Below are 22,850 nucleotides of genomic sequence, written 5' to 3' on the forward strand. Positions count from 1 at the left end.
TCCAATAAATAAAGTTGCTTAAGAATCTTTGGTTTCAATTAAGGTTGATTTCTTTAAAATTCAAGTCAGGACCTGTATGCAGATGCTTGTCAAATGGACATTGCATTCCACCTACCCCTTACAGCAGGCTTCTGAATGCACAAATGGACATACCTGACCTGACATTCGCTTATAGTCATAGATTCATTGAAATTAATGCATAGTGTCTAGATAGATTCCTAATTCTGAAGTCTTTAAAAACTTTAACGTTTTTAATATAAGGAACAGAACAGTAAATCTGTCTTCCTGTCAAGCATTTAGGTGCTAACCCTTCACTCACTACGCTAGTAACTTAGCTCACCCTCCGGCTATGGAAGGCTTTTCAGGGACAACTGGATCATAAACCAAATTTCTGCATAACACCTTAATGTGACAATGAAACAGTTATCTAGAAGAGCAATGTTTCGTAACTAGTCTGGTAGCTACATTCAGCATCTGCTCTGAGTTATAATGGAATGAATGTACATCTGAGAATAGCAAAAAGCACTTCACTGAGACTTGGAAAAGAGAATTAATGAGAGGCCATTTTAAAATCATAGCTGTTAGAGTGTCTCAAGTCCCTCACTGCATTTTTACTTTCAGGATAAGGGCTGATGTAGAGAAATAGCCCTTGAAATTCAAAGATGTGACCTTCTTCATTTTGTCCTACTCTACATGTAAGTGAAAGATATTATTTTAAAGATATTGAGACATTATTGAGATATATTGGACAGCTAATTAACAGTCCAATACAGGCATTTTTGTTGCATTTGAGCCATGAAAGCAGTTCTTATGTCAGAGAAGATGCTGCTGATGCAGTAGCAAAAAAGTGCACTCTCTTACAAGTAACAAGTACTGCCTGACTTTATTCAACAGAAATCTTCCGTCTACCCATGTGCCTAACTTGCAGAAGCTGTGCTCTACCAAATGATGCAGAGCAACAGCTAGTAAGTTCTGTGCTCAAAATTGTCTTGCTTATTCACAGTCAACAGTCAAGTTCAATCAAAATAAACAGTTTTGAAATGACCCAGGAATTTAAATACGGAAAATGCCCTGTGCCACTTACATTCCTGATACATTATGGTTTCTAGACTGTCTCATGTTCCTCAACATAATAGACTGTCACGCTGCTGGAATACTTTATTTTCTGGCAGGATGTACTTAGGGAAAATACACTGCATTAGTATTTGAGTTTGGGTTGCACTAAATGAGTAATGTAAGGCTGTCTGCTTTGAATTTCTTAGGATGCGTGGATAGACACCGGAAACATGCAAAAGAGGTGGGAAGTTGTTATATAGGAGGAGACAGAAAAAAGAGAATTAAAAGGAGCAATTGTCATATGTTAACATACACATTAATAACACTAAGTTCTCAGTATGGCAGTGCTGTTTTGAGCCATTCTCCTGGCAAAGCTGTCATTCTGGTTGAGGGGAATGGAAGAAGTTACTACAGCAGAAGACAGCACTGATAAACTGGGGAGTAGGGTCTATGGAAGGGAGAAAGCTTAGGCAGAAAATCCACACACAGAACAAGAATGCAGCTCTGAAAAGACTCCTTGCACTTGCTCCCTCCACACTGTGGTCATTTTAATTATGCCAGAAAAAGTGAAATTAAAAGTTCAATAAAATAACATCAACATGCTTTCCAGTCTGGCAACAGCTACTGGGCATCCAGGAACAGAAAACTACAGTACCAGACAAATTCTAGCATTCAAAATCTGCATCACAGCATACAATACTGCTTCCTTTTAATATATTCCTTATAATAAAACCAAATGTAACACATCACAGAAATAATATGTACTGGGAGAGTCCTGAAGATTCAGTGCCCAGATCACCAAGTATTCATACAGACCTCATTTCCCTCACCTTCCAGCATATCACAGCAAAGAAGTCAGTTTCCCATGCAGTTCTTCACTGTGAAAACCCAAACAGGTTTCTAAGTCTCTGACTGCACTAGCGGTAGGTGGCCTCACTCACAACTTGTGATTTAGAACTGTTAACCCTGATAAATTCTGTCCAGACAGTCATGCTGCAGGCTGGTAGCTCAAGCACCAATTTAGTCTTATGCTTTCTCGTCTTGGAAGACAATTTCAGATAATTGTTTTAGCCTCTGTACAGTACAGCCATGCCATGATTTCAGCAAGGAGTCCAAATTATCCATTGTATAATTTTGTCATGAAGTTTTCTTCATCTCTTCCAAGGAAGAGATCTCCACTCTGCAAAGCTCCAGGGTGGCACATGAGACATGATACAGTATTAATGTCTTTCTTAGAAACACTAAGTACACCTGGCTAGTGCTGGCTATTTAACTACAAATACCCTGACGCTAATTATTCATCAAAACTAAAATAAGGAGATGACAACCAGCCACTATAATCCACTACACCAGAAGGCACAGAGGAGAACAGTTTGGGTAATCCCAATGCAATGTGATGTATGATGCTGGGCTGTCAGCTGGCAGACTGCCATAAAAGTCCATGGTACAACTGTACCTACATTGTTAGCATATGTCGATATGTCATGACTTTTACTATCTTTCAAGAGTAAGTCTAGCGAAAATTACTGTTCAATTCTATCATATTTATAACATTAATTTCCCCATCCATTTTATTTATTTTCTCTTCCTTTGGCTTAAGTCTGTTGTCAAATGGAGTAAAATTTAATGACATCTTATACTTACCAAAATTCTGATATTCTAATACATTTAGCAGGGTAATGCAGCAAACTGTAACAGAAAAGTGGGCAAAGCCACAAGAAAACAACAGTGACTAAAGAATCTGGAGAACTGTAAATTCTTAAGGATTCCCTGATTCAGTTTTTCCAACTGTCAGAAAGCAAGTGTGAAATTAAATACAAGGCACACATTACACACAATTAGGTTAAATTAAAGACAATCTGTTATCCTAAACTGTGAAAGGCTTTGCTGGCTAGTAGTGCAAATTCAAAACCTCATGCACTGTTTGGTAGACCATTTCACCCCTTATTTCTGAGTATGACAGATGCAGCAGAAAAATTTTTGAACACTGATGGCAATTATCATTTATTTTTCCTCCACCTGACTGCATTCTTAACTTAACCTTCTTGTGAGTTAAGCATACGCAGTTTCAACACAATACCAGGAGCATACAGAATGCCAAAATATGGTAAGTAGCAGTGGTTTATCTTTGCAAAACCCACAAGAAGTATCAAATTTCAAGTGAGGTCTGCAAGTTGAAAGATTTCTATTCAAGAATTTGTTTTACAAGCAGTTTATCAACTTCTTGATGGTCGAATTTGAGATCCTCAGGACAGTGAGAAGAGTGTGCAGCAAGCTCACTGCCCTGGACTTCAAAAGAGCAGACTTTGGCCTCTTCAGGAACCAGCTTAGTAAGGTTCCATGGGATATAGCCCTAGAGGGCAGGGGGGCCCAAGACTGTTGGTTGATATTCAAGGATCACCTGCTACAGGCTCAGGAGTGTTGCATCCCAACTAGAAGGAAGTGCAGCAGGAGGGCCAGGAGACCTCCTTGGATGGATAAGGAGCTGCTGAGGAAAATTCAAATAAAAAAAGAGATTTATAATAAGTGGAAGCAAGGACAGGTGGCCTGGGAAGAGTACAGGGATGTTGTCCGGGAAGCTGGGGACCAGGTTAGGAAAGCTAAGGCTCAGTTAGAATTAAACTTGGCTAGGGATGTGAAAGATAACAGGAAGGGATTCTACAGGTACATAGCAAATAAAAAACAGACTAGGGAGAATGTAGGCCCCTCAGGAACCTCTCGGGAGAACTGGCTACCCTGGATTTGGAGAAGGCTGAGGTTCTGAATGACTTCTTTGCCTCAGTCTTCACTGGCAAAGGCTCTGACACCACCACCCAAGTCGTGGAAGGCAGATACAGGGACTGAGAGAATGAAGACCTTGTGCCCACTGTACGAGAGGAACTGGCTTTCCCTCAGGGATCGGTGTTGGGACCGGTCTTGTTCAACATCTTTGTCGCTGATATGGACAGTGGGATTGAGTGCGCCCTCAGCAAGTTTGCCGATGACACCAAGCTGTGTGGTTCGGTTGATAGGCTGGAGGGAAGGAATGCCATCCAGAGGGACCTTGACACACTTGTGAGGTGGGCTGATGCCAACCTCATGAAGTTTAACCATGTGCAAGGTCCTACACCTGACTCAGAGCAATCCCAGGCACAGCTACAGGTTGGGCAGAGAAGAGATTCAGAGCAGCCCTGCGGAGAAGGACTTGGGGGTGTTGGTTGATGAGAAAATGAGCATGAGCCGGCTTCAGTGTGCGCTCGCAGCCCAGAAAGCCAACCGTATCCTAGGCTGCAGCAAAAGGAGCGTGACCAGCAGGTCAAAGGAGGTGATCCTGCCCCTCTACTCTGCTCTTGTAAGACCTCACTTGGAGTATTGTGTGCAGTTCTGGTATGCTCAACATAAAAAGGACATGGAACTGTCGGAACAAGTCCAGAGAAGGGCCACGAGGATGATCAGGGGACTGGAGCACCTCCTGTATGAAGACAGGCTGAGAAAGTTGGGGCTGTTCAGCCTGGAGAAGAGAAGGCTGCGTGGAGACCTCATAGCAGCCTTCCAGTATCTGAAGCGGGGCTATAGGGATGCTGAGGATGTACTCTTCATTAGGGACTGTAGTGACAGAACAAGGGGTAACGGGTTAAAACTTAAACAGGGGAAGTTTAGATTGGATATAAGGAGGAAATTCTTTCCTGTTAGGGTGGTGAGGCACTGGAATGTGTTGCCCAGGGAGGTTGTGAATGCTCCATCCCTGGCAGTGCTCAAGACCAGGTTGGACAAAGCCTTGGGTGATATGGTTTAGTGTGAGTTGTCCCTGCCCGTGGCAGGGGGGTTGGAACTAGGTGATCTTAAGGTCCTTTCCAACCCCAACTATTCTATGATTCTATGATTCTTACAAACTTAAGTGAAGCTAAGGTAGAGAATATGCAAGTAAACCAACTGGAAAGAATTTAAGTTAAGATATTCTTTCTCAAATATTATTTAGAGAGATTATCACATCTGAAACATCACCTTGTCCATCATGCTGCTTACAATTGAGATTACATTCATTTGGCAGATCAGAACAACTTATTACCTTGATGGGATGGCTGCAAAACACATCTCTCTATAGAACAGAGTGTAAAACCCCTACAAATTACCTGTAAGCCTCATGGAAAAACAAGTGGTTTTCACCTCTTCTTCACCTCCAAGTAAAATTAAATTTGACCTTTCTCACTTGGTTAAATTCTACACAGAGCCTTGAAAAATCTCTACTTAACTGCTTAACTTTCTCTACTCAGAAACTGTAACGTAGAATCTTGACTCAGAAAACACAGAAAAGTGATATAAACAGGAAATGAACCAAACAATATTTTAAAGGGTTACAAACAAAACCGAAATATCCATTAATTAAACAGACTCTCCAGTACAGATGTATTTGTACAACAGGATCAGAGTGTTGCACAAAAATCTGCTTATTTGCTTTTTTTCTGGTTATGACTTCTTGCTGTTCAGTATTCACTTCCACTTGAAGCTCTCCTTATTCTCTATATTCTTTATTGTACAGTAGCACCAAGAGCACTCAATCAACATCAGGGCCATACACTACGGACACCTTAGTGTGTGCTTACTGTCTGAAAGACAGCACAGGCAGTAGCTAAAAGGGACAAGAATGTGACAGCCATATTCATTTTCATTATCCATTATATGAAGAAGGATGATTTTGTAATTAAAATGCATAACCGGACACTGCGCAGTTGACTTAAGCTAATTTAAATGAACATCAGTGAAGGTAATTGTGAAGCCTCATTATTCTTCAACACCTTGGATGGACATTCCCATGTTCCTTCTTCCCTAGTTTTTACATTGAGTTGGATTGAATTGATTTAGATCAGCCAGTTTAGTTTTTGTCTGAATCTGATCCTGCCTGCCATGTGGCAACATGGGTTGGGGATAGGGGTGGAGAGAGAGACTGCGTGGCTGACTTGCCAACAGGGAACCACGACAGTTACACACTACCACTGCTGAGCTATTTATATCAGTATGTTTCATTTAAATAGTATCACAAGTACTTCCTCCTCTGCAATCAATTTGTCCATGTAGTCTAAGCCATACTTTAGGATATCACTTTACATTTTAAATGTCAGCTGCAACACAGGTACACATTTAAGTGTTTTCATAAGCTAGGCAATTTTTCTTAAACAGAGCTCTAGCCACAAATAACTACCTGAAAATTCATCTATGTAGTTAACTCTGTTGGTTTAATTTTATATCAGATCCTAACCTGCAGTGGTATCAACCAATGCCTCCCACGTCAGCTGGGACACTATTTTGTATCTTTAAAAGCAAACACTGCATTGTATTGTGTTGCACAGATTTAAGTATATTCATATTCCAATAAATGGGCAAGCATTCCCATATTATTATGCCCATATACAGCACTGAGAATAACAGTTTCAAGCTTGTTTGTGCTATCTAGGAATTATGATGTTAGTATTATCTTGACTGTGAAGCTATATTAATGCGTGTACAAGAACAGCTGAGCACAGCTAGGCAGAAACAGAGCATTTCCATCATTGTGAACGTATAGAAGCACAGTGGGGAATAAAATAAATCACAAAATAAGCTAAAGGTATCTGAAAATCTGAAGCCTGAACCTCAAAATAAAATCCATTTTGCTTATAAACTAACATATTTTCTGAAGGACCTGACTTTCCATGCTTATTCTTAGATATTAACATCAGAAAAGAAACCAGCAATTCTTTAAGTATTTTTAAATACTTCAAAGTAATTTTAGAAATAAAGCATCTATTACCATGATTACATCTTACACTTGTGAAGGCTTAATACTGCTTGTGCAATAACTCTATTGCTATATTCAATCCACTCATTTGAAAACAAAATTAACTGCCAAACCCATTAAAATTCCCCCAAGGCTCCCTTTCACAATATTACCCAAACACAGAAAGCATCCTACTTGTGGTAATGTGCATGTACAGAAGGCCTCTGAATATTTCAGAGCGCATCCAAATAAAATCTCCAGAATAAATGTACAAAATTTAACCATAAAGAAGATCTAACTAATTAGTTAGAGGTTGGTGGTCCATGACAAATATTAAATCCAAAGAAGAAAGTAAGCTCAGCTATCACAATTCGGCAAGCTAGTCACAAAGCTCCAGAAGTTTATGCATTCTTTTTGTAAGAATACCAGGCTCTTTTGCCTACAAATGGTAGTTTATAATGTACATCTTATAAGTTGCCTATATCAAAATGACAGCCAAGATAACCAGAGGACACTGGAAAGTTTTCTGGCCTTTTTTTGAAGATGTCACATGGCATGTTGAAAGATGTATTAAGTTGGGCAATGCACTGAATTATAATATATTTTCAGACTAAAAATTAACTTCAAGCTTTTATTTTCCTCCTACTGTAACATCATAACTGAGACATGATGAAATTCTAAGAGATAAATGGAGATTATAAAAAGTAATTACACATCTCAGTGCTAACCATTTACTGTTTAATCACTTTGGGGAGCCTTAGTATATTGTATGGATAGTGACAGTGCCAAGTTGGAAAAGACAGACAAAAATACTACTAATTCACATATTTTTGATTTATCAGTGTCTAACCTTTTAGAAACTCCTGTTCTCTTTCTACCTTTACTGGGCAACCCTGAATCCTGCAAAGGTTTATTCCTTCCACGCACCAGATCCGTGCAGCTTACTACTAGCTTTTCTGTCCTTAAATCAGCAGGAAAATCATCTGCTTTACACTAATGAGGACTTTATTCTCTTTATTCATGAGCAATGAAAAAAAAGCAGTCGCCATGTGACAAGGAGATCAGCAACCTGTAACAATTTCACAAATGTAGACTGGAGAAGCTGTCACAGATTGTCTCCTTCAGGTAGATGAGACTGCTCTATTCGTATTTAGCATACCCATTCCTAATGGTGCCCCCTCTTCTTCTTCATTTGCTTATTCAGTGTACACTAAACATTGTTGACGGCTGAACTCCGTAACTTAAGACTGCTTTACAGTTCCTTTATTTTCAGTCATCTAAACCACATCAATGAAATTTTAAAAAGGAGGAAAACATCTATAATGCTTCATTCATATTAATGCATGCGCCCAGCTGCATTTGGAAAGACTGAGATTAATAACCACTGAGAAACTGAAGTTAAATGGGAACAGAAAAGCTTAATACATCCACACTATCAATTCTAAGTTAGAAAATGTCAGTGCAAATGAGACAGAGTGGCACTGGCACAGTGGATACTGATTTTTTACCAACACAGAGGAGGTGCTGACAAGAGTATAGTCAGGAGAAAAAGAGAACCTTTACAGCAATTTAAAGAACAGAGGTGTATGCTTTTTTTCTTTTCACTAGAAGGACCTATTGTGCTTACTGACTTAGACAAGCCCACACTTCAACCAACTCCAGAAATAAAAACAAAAGAGATCAATCTGTTTTTCAAACCACAAAACTCTTGCCATCTCTGACCCAGTATGATCTTTGCAACATGGCACATTTCCCAAACTGCATGTGAGAACTGAAAGCCACGTGAATTGCACATCTGAAATAAAAGTCAAAAGATAAACATTTTTAGAGGAGAAAACACACTTCATGAAATGGAGGAGACAATGAATAGCACTGAAGATCACAATAAACCTATGCACCTGTAATAATTCTTTCAAAGTAAAAATGCCTTAGAGAATATGTATATAATCCAGTCATGCATTCTTTCACATCCAACACCTACATAAGCAGTACATAGTAATAAAAAACACATTTCTGTAAAACACTTTCTCAGCTAAGCAGCTACTGCTTAAATTGCTAAAGGAGAATCATGTTCACATGGGTTCTGCAGAGAAAACTCATGAAAGTTTAAGACTGGAAGATGAGTATAGATGACTAAGACTGAAATTCTACAGAGGCAACACAGCAGAGAAACCATTTTACTAAGTCGTGTCACACATCATATATGATGGAGATGGTAAACAGCATGAGTGCAATAATTCAGTATTTTACCATTAGATTAACAAGGATTAGACCAATCAAATGCCCAGTTCTGAGCACCAGCAGTTTTCAATGTTTCCCTCTCCTCCTTACCCTCCCAGAAACACAGTGCTCCAAAGTAGGGTTTTCACAAATAAACAATTTTATCACATTTCCAAATACACACTCATTTAAGAAACTTATGCAAGTCTGATGTTCAATGGGACTGCACGTCTAAAGGCCCAAACAGTTTACATCATAATGAAACACCTTTAGCAACAACAACACAAAAACGTTGGGTGGAAGGAGAGTGAGGCTGTGGGTATTTTTGCTCCGCAACTATAGCACATTTCTGGGATGTACACACAGATTGAGGGATCCAGTGCTCCACATGAGGAGAGGCACGTTTCCCCACTCTTCCTCCACGTCTGAGTGGCAGGACTTGAATACTTCAAAAGAGAGGCACAACTGCTTTTCACAGGTTTAAGAGACAGGTTGGATCCCTCAAAGCAATTTAGCCCAAATTACTTGGCTTATTAGAAAACATGAGTGTCAAATCCTAATTTAAATCCATGTCACTCCTTTAAGTTAAATTGTTGTAAGATAAAAATTGCAAGGACTGCAATTACTCCAACCTCAAGAGAGAAGCCAATCATCAGGAATAATTAGGAATGCTCCTGGATTCTGACACAGGTTGACCAGACAGACAAAATAAATATGTAAAAGTTCTGTTCTTTTTCATTTCTCTGAAGCTAATGATAAAGGGCATTGTACAAAATTAGACAGCTACACACTACTGAAAGCTCAGTCTCTGCATTGGCAACGTCCATGGCCCCTAAAAGAATTTCCTCCTCTCTTTCCTCCAATAAGGACAACCAAAAACTTACTTAAACAGGGTGTCCTAACATGACATTGAAGGAATGACAAGCTACTGTAACTAATGACACTCAGTCCACATCTTCACAAGTCTGATTACTAAACCACAAACAATGACTGAAATGATCCATGTTCATACACTTAAAGGAGAGAATGCAAGCCCCCAGGTAGAGACATGATAAATGACCACTTTTCACATCCTATTCTACATGAATACCTGTTGTAAATTCAGTTATCCAGAAAATTATGCTCAGAGAATTCTGTAATTCAGGGCTGTGGAGCTGTATAAGTTTCTGCAGAGTAATCTCCACTTCTGTAGAACTGCTCTGCTGGCTATCAGCTTTCACTAATAAAAAATATGATCCCAGTATTTACAGGATACACAGGTCTTTAAAAAGCATGAACTGCATCTACACTGAGGCACCACCTGGCAACCTAGACCAGGAGCCTGGACTTCGAAAGAAATTTGTTATGTATCTTTCATCTCAGCTCCAGACTCTTGGGCTCCATAAGTTCAGAAGTGAATTTTTGACACTCAAAAGAAAACCAAACAAAAAACAACCAAAACACAAACAAACAAACAAACAAACTCCTTACTTTAATTACTACAAATTAAACAGCCACCCTTTGTTTCTTTGTTTAGTTTACCTTTCCTGCTGCCTCTTCATCTGAAAATGCCACCATATTAAAGCAATGCACTGGTTTCATCTGCATGGTTTTGAATGGGACAAAGCACGTAATTGTCAAAGAACAAAATCTGTAATCCAACTGTCAAACGTGGGGAGATGGAGGTCTACATTGACAAGGTAATTCACCTAAAGAACAGTTATGTAGTGGAAATCTGGAAAAATTAGCTAGCAATTCAGCTGCAAAATCCATGTTTCCAGATACTCCAGAGAAGATTCTGCAGAACGTTGCCAGGACAACACAATAGAAACTGAAGAGTGGGGAACGTGTCATGCTACTTGGAGACCAGATTAATAAACTCTTCCCCATACACGATTGTGGTAGGAAGTAGCTAACTGAAGTACATTACAGTATGTACACTTAACTATGATTCATATTTTTTACACTGAATTCAGTGACAGTTGTTAGTACAGTTGTAATATAAGATTTGTGTAACTATTAGTCCTATGTGGAATTACACAATAATAGTATGTCTGATATTACCATCATAGCATTTGCATGTTTTCAAGTTAAGACACAGGGAAGGAACAAGAAGAATTTTAAAAGTGATAGAGTATATTAATTAATTGTGCAACAGAACTTGGGGAATTCCTAATAGTAGATTTAATCACACTATGTCACAGAGTATCCAAGATCTCATTACAATGTGTACGTACTACAACCTTCTTTTTCAGCAGCCATAATGTAGTAAATGTAGTAAGCACTGCATGATTTTTTTTTTGTCGTACTCCTGCTGCAGACACCCATTCCTTACTGGATAAGGTAGCTATTTCCATGAAAACAAAAAACATGGGCGATCATCTCATAGTTCTGCCTGCTCACACTCAGGACATAGCAAATATTTCCAATTTATGCCTCCTACACTTGCATGCTCTGGTAGCTTCAATTCCCGCAGTACATGATCAAGAGTTTTATGGAAACATGTCTCTTGACTGAGATTTTGTACATATAGAATTTTATCACTGAATTTAAAGTTTCAGTTCTGTTTCAACTGAATTTTTCTATACATCCTCGAAGATAGTCTCAAAATATTTTTATTTAAAAATATAAAGAGAAAAAACTCTTTACATCCTATACTTATGAAGAAGCATAAATCTGACTTCTTAAGCTTGTTTCTAAATGTCAAAAACAATGTGGTTACTTCTTTTTACTACAAAATACTGAATAGCTAGCATGAAAGCAACACAAGCTTTCAGAGCCCTCATGCTTCCACAATTCATCACAAACTCATGACTGTAACCCAGAATCACATTTCTTTGTCTATTGAGGCCTTTCCCAGGGATGTGGCACAGCAGCTACAACCTAAAAACTGTTTAGGCTATTTCAAAAAGATTTGGCAAGCTGCCCCATAATATACTTACATGGAATACTGAATGAGAGCTACTGTATCATTTCCTTAAAACGTAACTACACAGAGACAGAACAAGGTCCAAAATGTGCATTCCTTTTCCCTTTTAGACAAAATATCACAAAACACACATAAAATATGATCAGAAAATTTATCTCCAATCAAGAAAAACTGTTTTCTAAAACTGAATTTGCAAAGGCTTCCTAGATAGCTCATGGCAAAATACTCATCTTTCCCAATTTAATGTCTGCAAGACTGTATTTTTACTTACTTCACAGGGGTGTGAAAAGAATTGCATGTGCTTGCACAACTACTTTGAAGATGAAAAATGCTATTTAAATGCCAAGTGGCATTTTATATAAATAAGAGGAAAATAAACAGTGCACAAATTCAAAACAAGACTATCCTCTCTCCATGTACAGATTGAGCACTGGATCTGAAAATAGTGTTCTTTCACGCATTGCCGTGTCTCCAAAGAAAACAGAAAGCTCTTACAAGGCCTTACTGCCTCAAATACTACTTTGCCACTCACTGGTATACGTTTCACAGCTTGTAAGATGTGCTAACAATATTTGTAACACAAATATTAACATTTAAAGTAAGTGTTATTCAGGACAGCATATTGACACAAACCAAAGTTTTAATCAATCAGGCTTTCCAGGTGTAGCTGCTTTGAAGTCCCCTAATGAAAGCTTTCTTCTGTTTCAAAGTACTGTTTCAATTCACAGTGATTTCATACACTCCATAAATCTTCTAAAGACAAAATGGAAGAAAATTCTATCATCTGCATTTCTTTGTCCATACTCATTTATTTCTAATTTCAATATACAGCAAAAGGGCCAGGAGCTTTGCAGATACGTTACTAAACCTGAAGCAGAAAGTGGTTTACACTTCCTTTTAATTTTATAATACTTTTGTTTGTTAGCTTTTTGTTTCCCTTCACTCATACTCATTTCCATCTCCAAATAATGACTCAGTTGCTTCTCATTTCTACAAAGCTGATCTTTTCTCTACTCTCAGTCATAAACAAGGGAATAGAAATTACCTCATCATACAAACCCCACTAATTACCCAGATACTGGTACTGGATTTTCCTCATCATCATCCTTTCCTTTAGCTTCAGTTGAAAGAGTCAGCAACTAAGACATAACTGCATAAGAAGGGCTAGAGTCATCAGGTAAAATCAAGGTGCCAACATTTCTCACAGCTTTGTAATGCTTCTGTTTTGGAAAAATGCCGATAAATTTCAAATTGGCGAAGAAGTAACAATTTGCCAGATTATCAAACGTCAAAAGTATTTTCATACCTAGAAATAAGTCAAAGGCTTTCAATCTCAGGCATAATGAAACAGCAATTTATAACTGCAGCTGCAATTCAATTACAAAAAAGGTAATTCATAAAATTCAACAGTTTTGTTAATTTGAATTGAATTTTGTAAAAAAAAAAATTTAAAAAGTTACTAGTTCTACATAAAATAGCCATCTCAACCTCTTCCTGCTGGAAGTGATAAGGGGGTTTTATTCTGTGCTTTTAGTAGCAATTTTTTATTTTAAATATAGTTTGGAAGATTCCTATTTCTGAATTTTTGGGTCCTCTACCCTGTCATCAGTCACTAATCTTGCATATTTCTAATATGAAGTGAAACAGCCAGTTATCTCCTCTATAAAATATTTCACATTTAGTGCATACAACTTTGACCAAGTGCACTGAAATACAGTAATATTGTATTGAAAGGGCATTTCTGGCATAGAAATCCACTTTCAACAATATCTTGCCAAGTGACAGACACTGCTTATTTTTTCACAGTTAATGGGATATGCTTTGCATTCTGCTAAAAATGAGGTGACTGAACGACAGAAGGGAAGGCTGCTACAATTTAATTTAAGAGCATGCTGTGAATATGAAAATCAAGGAACATACTGTACTATGCGTAGGGTTTGTGGCCTTTGGAAAGTCTCTCAGTCTTACCTCTATTCGCTATAAGTACAATTACACGCACATGTTTAAGGTCTCTCACTCATACCCGAGATACATCTATATAAACATGGTATCATTAAAACTTTGCACTAAATGTAAGTCAAAAGTATAAGCAATTATATATATATGTGCACAGATGACAAATAAAAACACATGTAAAATTATGTACAGCAATATTGTTTACTGCCAGTTCAGTAGGCAGTCAAAGACATTGTTTGATCTTTTAGCCTTTTTAAGTTAATTGCTCATTCTGCACAATTCAGGCCTGTTCTTGCCTATAATCTTTAGGATCATAGAGAAGTGACCAAAATGCAGGTCTCATGCTAATTAATTAGCAGATTAAATAAAAAATTACACTATCTTGCAGGACTTTCTTAGTATATACCTAATCCGGGGGGGATTAATAAAAGTGATTCATTTGAAACCTCCTCAACTGATTCCATTACCTAACATATAATAGAGAGGAGCTAGAGTTTCCCTTTTTTTTTCCTAATCTTGTATATCTGCTATCTGACCCATCATGGAGGAATCAAAATGTTTTCCCCCCCCCTAGAGAGAGAGAGAGATCAGAGAAAATCTGCATCTCAAAACAATGATGCACAGAAAATAGAAGAAATATTCTTAGAAGGGAGCGAAGGAGGGAGAGGAGGAGGAAGCTTTTGTAATACTCTTCCTTAGCTTCAATAGCAATAATGTGTGCATGAAGCAAAATCCAAATCTGATCTTGTAACAGTAAAATTTGAAAATCCACAGTTATAGAGATACATTTGATGGAGCCTTAATCCAGAATTCAACTGGCACTTTTGCAAAGTTACACACAGATTGGTACTCTGCTTCACTGATACTTCACTGATACTTCTAAGTATCTAATCCTCCTTCAAGGGAAATATATGGGAGACATTCCAAAATAATCCATTGAAGTTGGATTAGATCCACACAAAACAATATTAAAGACCAAAGCATCTACTCTGTGCTGCATATTTTTTAGGTACACAAAAATACACATGCAAAAAACTTAACTTAAACCTGAAAGCTTCCCTAAATACCAAATTTTCTGTCACAAAGCAGTCACATCTGCAAACCATATAAAAATACAGTTCTACCTGTAGACTAGGGAAACAAGTCTGAAAATATTGCCTCAATGTATTTTACAAGTGGCATTTTAAAACACTCACCTGTTTGCCACCAGTGGTCCAAGACAGGTACTCTGAAGACCTTTTTTGACCATTCTAGTGTGTCCACATCACAGTGCTCACCAGCTACAAATAACGTTCTGAACCTTTAAATGAAAATTAAAGAAAGTGTATGTCTTGATCTGGATGGGGAAAGGAAAACAACAAATTCAGTAAATCACATAATCATAGAAAACCAGGTTGGAAGGGACCTCAAGGTTCATCTGGTCCAACCTTTCTAGGCAACGCATGACCTAGACTAGATGTCCGAAACCCTTTCCAGCCATATCTTAAAAGCCTCCAGTATTGGGAAATCCACCACTTCCCTGGGGAGATTATTCCAATGCCTGGTTGTTCTCATTGTGAAAAATTTCCCTTTTGTGTCCAGTCAGAATCTTACCAGGAGCAACTTGTGCCCATTAAACTCTTGTCTTTACCATGTGAAAAGAAATAAGTACCTCTGCTCCCAGATAAAGAGAAAAGGGGAGGAAGGATTCTTACTCTTTGTAAGCTCCTTCCTACTAAGTAAAAATTAGAATCTTAGTAATACTAATTTATGCTACTTAATAATCATGTAAAAGAGCTTTATTTTCTGAATGCAAAGACCTTGGGAGAACAGAGGCAATCAACTGTCAGTGGAAGTAAAAGTAATTTAATGCTTTGTACACAGAAACTAGGTAAATATCCTTTAGGCAAAACATGTCAGAAACATACCAGAAAAACTATTAAAGAAATAAACAGAACTAAAGGAAATACTTGTAGCATAACTCTTAGTTTTAAGTTGTTAATAGCGTTCCATTGAAGCAGATTTTAGTATTCTTTGAACTGCTGAGTCATCTTTTTATAGGCATTTTGGAAATTAGTTTTAGGGAAAATTAATGTGACATAGAAACATTTTCCTGTGGAGAGGCAGGCTATATATCCTACTGGATAATGCCAAACAGAACAACATTCAGCAGCCTGGGGTCCCTGATCACAGTTCTAGACTTCAGCTCATTTGACTGGATATTCCCACAGCCAACTTTGGCAGAGAAGAGATGCAATGCCTGGCAGCTCTGACAGATGTGATCTGCATGTTTGTGCTATTAAAACAGGTAGTACTATATAACTGAGCATTAAACTCACAGGAAGACTTCATCTTTAGTATCTTTTACTGGATGCTTAGCCATACTTTATTGCCCTTTACTAAGCATCAGAAATGCACTTCATGCCTTGTTTAGAATGATAAGTTCCTCTATGTCAGTGGTAGCTTTCTTAAATGACTACCAGTACTTAGAAGCTAGACATTACCATGTACTACTGCATGCTAGTAAGGTTCTGATCTTTCTGACATTTGCACCATAACTTTATTCATGTCATAGAAGATTTTCTGCACTTATTCCCTAATGGGCAATTTAAAACTTTGTTAAATTACATGTGGTGCAGCCTCACCTTGAGTACCATATGCAGTTCAGGACAACACAATTTAAGAAGGATGTTAAGGTACTCATATGCAACAAAGCTGGTGAGAGGGCTGAAAGAAATGTCCTATGAGGAGCAGCTGAAGACTTTGGGTTTGTCTAGTTTGGAGAAAAGGACCTCACTGCTCTCTTCAACTTCCAGGGGTAGTTGATGCCCCAAAGCCTGTCGGCGTTTAAGAAGCACTTGGAAAATGCTCTTAACAGTATGATTTGAATTTTGGTCAGCCCTGCAATGCTCAGGCAGCTGGACTAGATAACTGTATAGGTCCCTTCCAACTGAAACATTCTTTTCTATCCTAATTGTCACAGATACTCATGACACTGCCCATACACCATCACCTAGTAAGATACTAAGGAGAAGAATCATTCGCAATCTTGCCACCACACCTCCAACAAAGAAACAAGCTATCTCTTCAGGCAGAGACACACAACTTCTAATTCAGATTCCTGATGTACAGATGAAAATGAACAGCCAACTGTACTAAAATGAACAGCCAACTGTACTCAAATGAACTGCTGATTTATGTTCAACGTATGGTCATTAGTACATGCCTTCTTTTATAGTCCATGTTTTTAACAGCATGATTTCTATTGATAGCAATGCAAGGTATTTATTCTACTTGGTTCTTATTATTAAAAATTAAAAAAAAAGTCCATGCTGAACAGTTCTCTAGACTTCTATAGTCCAAAAAGAACAAAGGGCAACTTTAGAGAGTAATTTATCTCTAAAAGACTCAAAAGAGTAAGGTTTATTTTCTATGTAACAAAATCAAAATGAAAACCAAATGAAACAAAATCCAAGGCCCTAGAGCAACACTAACATATGACTAAGCCGCTGTTTAAAAAAGTGGCAATAGACACAGCTATTAAGTCATTGCAATATAAGTTGGAAGGGATGTTCCTGCATCTCAGAAAAAGGAAATCACGAAGGTCTGAAAGTTTTGGACATTCCTGTTTTTATACACACTTGTTCCTATTTAAGCAAAATTTTGAAACAGAAATCATCTATTTCAGAAATAAAGTCTAAGCCAGAGGGAAATTTAAGACATTAACATTTCTGGTTTCATTTCACAGATAAATCACAATGAAAACCTGCGCCTCCTTCCCCAGAAGAGTGGTGTGGCAGTCTGAAACGCTTCAGCCATGTCAATGAACGTTTGTAACCACCAGGTGCAATCCTGCCACGAGGTACAATGTGAATTCTGGATCCAGAGCTGCCATGCACATGCCATTTCACTACAGACCAAAAAACTTGCTTCCCTTCTGCAGTATCTGCACAGGATGGTCTCATGCCTTTCCTCTCCCAAATCCTCCCTACTTGGCATATTACCAACAAAGACAGAACTTTCATTTCACACAGAGATGCAATTACAAAATTCAGAAAACTGAGGGAAGAGAAGAAAGGTAAAAGGCAAACACGGTCAGACTCCACATCGGAATTCTCTTTACTTCAAAATAACCTCTTTCTTGGAGTGAAAGTGTACATCAATACTCACATTTCCTGAATAGCCTGTCATAAGAGAAACTGCAGAGACACCCTACCAAGTACTCTATCAATCCCCAAGGCTTCTGAGATGACAAAATGCCTAATTAAAATATGAACAGAGGTTCATGTGGCCCACCATCAGATTCTGGGATTAAAATCACCAACGCAGGGACCACTGCACCAGCTAAATATAACAACCTGAGAATGGTCTTTTCTGTGAACTAAGTAGAAGTAACAGTCATAAAGGTAGCCACAAAAGTAACTTTGATACATGAAAATTAATTTCCTGCACATCTAGTTACACACTTATGAAAGTCAGAAGACATCAAAAAATGTTACCATGTTGAACTTTAACATACAGATTAAATAATTCAACTTCCTTAATTGCAGAACAGTGTTTTGGCCAACCTTCCTTTCTGACATCCAAGATGGCTTTGAGTGGCTTCTTTCTTGGAATAGATGGCAGAAGGTCAAATGTATAAGCAGTTTTCATATCAAATAAACATAGTTTTCTGTACTCATAAATATGCTACATCATTTTGGTAAACTGCTTTCTGAGTACATCTCCCACATTAGAAGACAATGATTATAATGAGCGTGACCCCAATCAATACCTTGCCCCCAAATGCTTCTTATTGTAAAGCACAAGTCATTGTGCTTTACTGCTTAGCTGATAATTACAGTTAATAGCTAACTGGAAGTTAAAACACAGATAAAAGCTTACGATAGAAGAGAACAATACATTGGACAAGAAAACACATAAATACATATTTTGTTTAGTTTTTTAAGACTCATGCCGCATGTAGGGCACTCCAGTTAAGCACTGCTCAATTTACATTATATGGAATGTTCTGTAATTAGGCATGTTAAATGCAACATTTCAGCTATGATGTAAACCATCAGATGATGAATTCATTAACTTTATAAATTGCTGAAAAAAAAAATCTGTTAAGTGCCTTTGTTCTAAAAATAGGGCAAGAACTTAAAAGACTTGACAAAAAAGTTAAGACATCATGTTATTCCCTGAGCCAAAAGCAGAATTCCTCTCTTCTGAATTGCCAGCTTTAGTAATCAGATTCAATAATCTGCAGGCTTAAGAGGAGCATTATGTTGCAAGAAAGGGAGGGATTAGCTCTTTGGCAAATTTACAGCACAAAAAAATAAAAAAGAATATCAAAGTGCCACAAGCCTAACAAAGCATAAGAACTGTGGAATTCTTTTCTCCTATCAAACAGTATAGCAAGAGACAGATGGCAGTGGTTACAAAATATCCCACTGAATTATTTTTCTGACAGTCCACTTAAAACTTCAAAGAATGTCAATGCACCCATCCTGCAATCATCTATCCCTGCAATGCAATTAATGGATAAGAAACATCTTAAAGCTTCTCAGTTAAATAAATGTCCCAAGCTGTTGTTCTACAAACCTACATTACTAGCACAAAATTCAGTGCAATCAAGCTTTTAGGACCTATTCAAGAGTCCAGCAAGTGGACTCAAAGTATCATCACCTGTTATATGTCATCATATCATGCCTTGACTTCGCAAACAAAGATTTGGGAAGGCTTTACCCACGCTTACTACAAGCATGCTGATGACTAAAAAGGCCAATGTGGAATAGGCAAATCCGGCTGCAAAAAGCACAGCGAAAGGTCTTGGGTACTATAGGTGGGGTGCAATTCTTTCTACGTTGTCTTTTTTTTCTCCTTGAGACTAGTTCTGCGTGAGTTCTCAAAGGACTCAACAGCATTATGTACGGTGTGTCTCCAAGTCTCCCAATTGGAGGCCAAGGTGGACCACTGATGGTAGTCAATATGGCCAAGGCTAAGGTATTGCTTCAGAGAGTCCTTATATCTCTTCTTTGGGGCACTTCTCTTATGGCTACCAGTGGCCAGTTCACCGTAAAACACGATCTTAGGGAGGCGGTGATCCTTCATCCTAGAGACGTGCCCTGCCCAGTGTAGCTGCAATTTCAGCAATATGGCCTCAATACTGGTGACCCCTGCCCGTTCGAGGACAGTGACATTTGACACATAGTCAGTCCAATGAATGTTTAGAATTGTATGGAGGCAGTGCTGATGAAAGCATTCGAGGAGTCGCAGGTGATGACGGTAGATGACCCATGATTCAGACCCATATAAAAGAGTAGACAGTACAATGGCTCTATAGACACTGATCTTTGTACTTTTCTTCAGGTGTTTATTGCACCAGACTCTTTTTATGGAGTTTTCCGAAGGCTCTATATGCCTTTGCTATTCTGTTGTCTATCTCTTTGTCGATCGCGGCATCCAAGGAAATAATGCTTCCCAGATATCTGAACTGCTGAACTGACTTAAGCTCTGACTCGCCAATGGTAATGTGCGGATGGTGATAATCTTCTTGTGATGCAGGTTGGTAGAGAACTACTGTCTTCTTCAAGCTGACTTCCAGCCCAAAAACCTCAGCCGCCTCCACAGAGCAAGATGTTAAATGCTGCAGAGCTGCTTCTGTGTGGGCAACAAGGGCGGCATCATCAGCAAAAAGCAGTTCATGGACAAGATGATTTAGGGTCTTAGTGTGGGCCTTCAGTCGCCTTAGATTGAATAGGCTACCATCAGTACAATATCAAATATAAATGCCATTTTGTTCATTGAGGTCTACCATAGCCCTTTGGAGCATCATGCTGAAGAAGATTGTGAATAAAGTTGGTGTGAGAACGCAACCTTGTTTCACACCACTGGTTATTGGGAAGGGCTCAGAGAGTGCATCGCCATATCTGACTTGGCCTTGCTGATCCTCATGTAACAGAATAATCATTTTGAGGAAGTTACATAGAGCCCCTTATTCTGTTCTCTACACTTTTCTTGCAGTTGTCTGAGAACAAATACCATGTCTGTGGTACTTCTATTAGCTCTGAAACCACACTGACTTTCAGGTAGAAGTTCTTCTGTGATAGCGGGTACTAATGTGTTCAATAGTATTCTTGCAAGAATTTTTCCAGCAATGGAGAGCAGTTACACCTTGGTAGCTTGAGCAGTCTGACTTTACACCTTTTTTCTTATACAGAGTGATGATGATTGCATCACAAAAAAATCTGATGGTAATTCAACTTGTTCCCAACAGCGCACAACTAGCTCATGAAATTTAGCATGAAGTGCTTGGCCTCCGTGCTTCCAGATTTCAGGTGGGACTCCGTCAACCCCAGCTGCCTTGCCAGTTTTCACCTGCTGTATAGCCTTAAGAGTCTCTCCCATGGTAGGGGCTAAATTCAATTAATTTTTCACCGGATGTTGTAGAATGTGCTGGATTCCTTCACCTTGGACTACACGGTTAGCACTAAAGACTGTTGGAAAATGTTCAGACCAATGATTCAGGATGGAGATTTTATCTGCAAGAAGCGTTTGGCCATCTGCACTAAGTAAGGGGCTTTGAACCTGAAATGTGGGTCCATACACTGCTTTCAGAGCCTCATAGAATCCTCTGTGGTCACCCAAATCTGCACATAATTGAGCCTTTTCTGCTAGGTTGAGCCACCACTTGTTCTGAATGTCTCGAAGTTTCTGTTGGAGTTTGCTACATGCAAGACAAAAGGCTGCTTTTCTTACATGACAAAGTGGCTGAGCGAGGTGTGCTTGATGAGATCTCTTTTTGTCAGCAATTCCTGGACCTCCTGGTTGCTATCGTCAAACCAGTCTTTGTTTTTCTTTAAGGAGAATCCAATGAATTCTATGGAGGACTGCAGGATGCTATTTTTAATATGTTGCCAAAGTGCTTCAGGAGAAGAATCTATAAGCTGGTCTTCAAGCCTAGTTTGAAGGTTAGCCTGAAAGCTGTCCCTCACTGCAGCTATTTGGAGATTATTAACATTAAGCCTCCTCCTCAGTATGCCGCCACTCTTAGGTTTGGGCTTGAAGTGGAAATTAAGTTTGCAACACACAAGGCGGTGGTCTGTTTGACATTCCGCACACTCGGGTGTGACAGACATCATGAATATTTCTCTGGCACCCTAAGACATAATCAATAAGGTGGCAATGTTTAGATCAAGGATGCATCCAGGTTGTCGTCCGGCTGTCTTTCTGCTGGAAAATAGCGTTGGTGATAGTAAGCTGCTGCTCTGCACAGAACTCTAGTAAGAGGCGACCATTATCATTGCAGCTGCCAACATTGTGCTTGCCTAGTACTCCTTTCCAGGCGTCAAAGTTCTTACCTACTTGGGCATTGAAGTCACCAAGGATTATGATTTTATCTTCTATAGGAACCTTTTGAGTGAGGTGATGCAGGTCGGAGTAGAATTTTTCTTTTTCTGCAGGGTCAGCTTGCAGAGTTGGAGCATATATGCTGAAAAGAACAACATGCTGCTTATTGTGTAGTGGAAGACGTAAGGAGATAATACGATTGGAATGACCTATCGGCAAATTTTCAAGTTTAGAGACGATGGAGTTTTTAATCATGAAGCCAACTCCAGAAAGATGACTTTCAGTTTTGGATTTGCCTGACCAGTAGAGTGTATAGCCAGCACTATGTTCTTTACGGCTACTTTCCTCACGAAGGTGAACTTCACTGAGAGCAGCAATACTGATGTTAAGTCGTGACAATTCATGGGCAATTAGCGCAGAATGGCACTCAGGATGCCCACTGTTTGCTGTATCAAGCATGGTTCTGATGTTCCAACATGCGAATGTCAATCTGGACGCACCTTTGGAGGCAGGTGTATGCCTTTGTCTCTTTGTCTTTAATCGACCGCAAAAGAAGATGCCCACTGGCCGCAGCTAGCCAACCAGGTGGAGGGCTGTCGTGGTTTAAACCCAGTCAGGCAACTTGTTCACTCACTCCCAGTGAGTGGTGCCGGGCTGACAACA

At 38.8% G+C, this 22,850-nt stretch overlaps 1 protein-coding gene across 4 annotated transcripts in view; it reads right to left on the reverse strand.

Annotated features, from left to right (window-relative positions):
• ACSS3 (acyl-CoA synthetase short chain family member 3) overlaps positions 1–22,850 on the reverse strand; it is a 177,698-nt gene that overhangs the window by 110,380 nt on the left and 44,468 nt on the right. For all 4 annotated transcript variants that reach the window (XR_009743624.1, XM_061454688.1, XM_061454687.1 and 1 more), the window contains one exon: positions 15,071–15,174. Coding sequence is in view for 3 of the 4 variants with exons in the window: in XM_061454688.1 (XP_061310672.1) it covers positions 15,071–15,174 (104 nt within the window). In the remaining variant the exon portion in view is untranslated. The remainder of the gene's footprint in view (positions 1–15,070; positions 15,175–22,850) is intronic.

The sequence above is a fragment of the Pezoporus flaviventris genome, unplaced genomic scaffold (genome assembly GCF_033815535.1).
Source record: "Pezoporus flaviventris isolate CSIRO_AGI_PZ_B2104156 unplaced genomic scaffold, CSIRO_AGI_Pfla_v1 ptg000016l, whole genome shotgun sequence".
In the NCBI taxonomy this organism is placed as follows: Eukaryota; Metazoa; Chordata; class Aves; order Psittaciformes; family Psittacidae; genus Pezoporus; species Pezoporus flaviventris.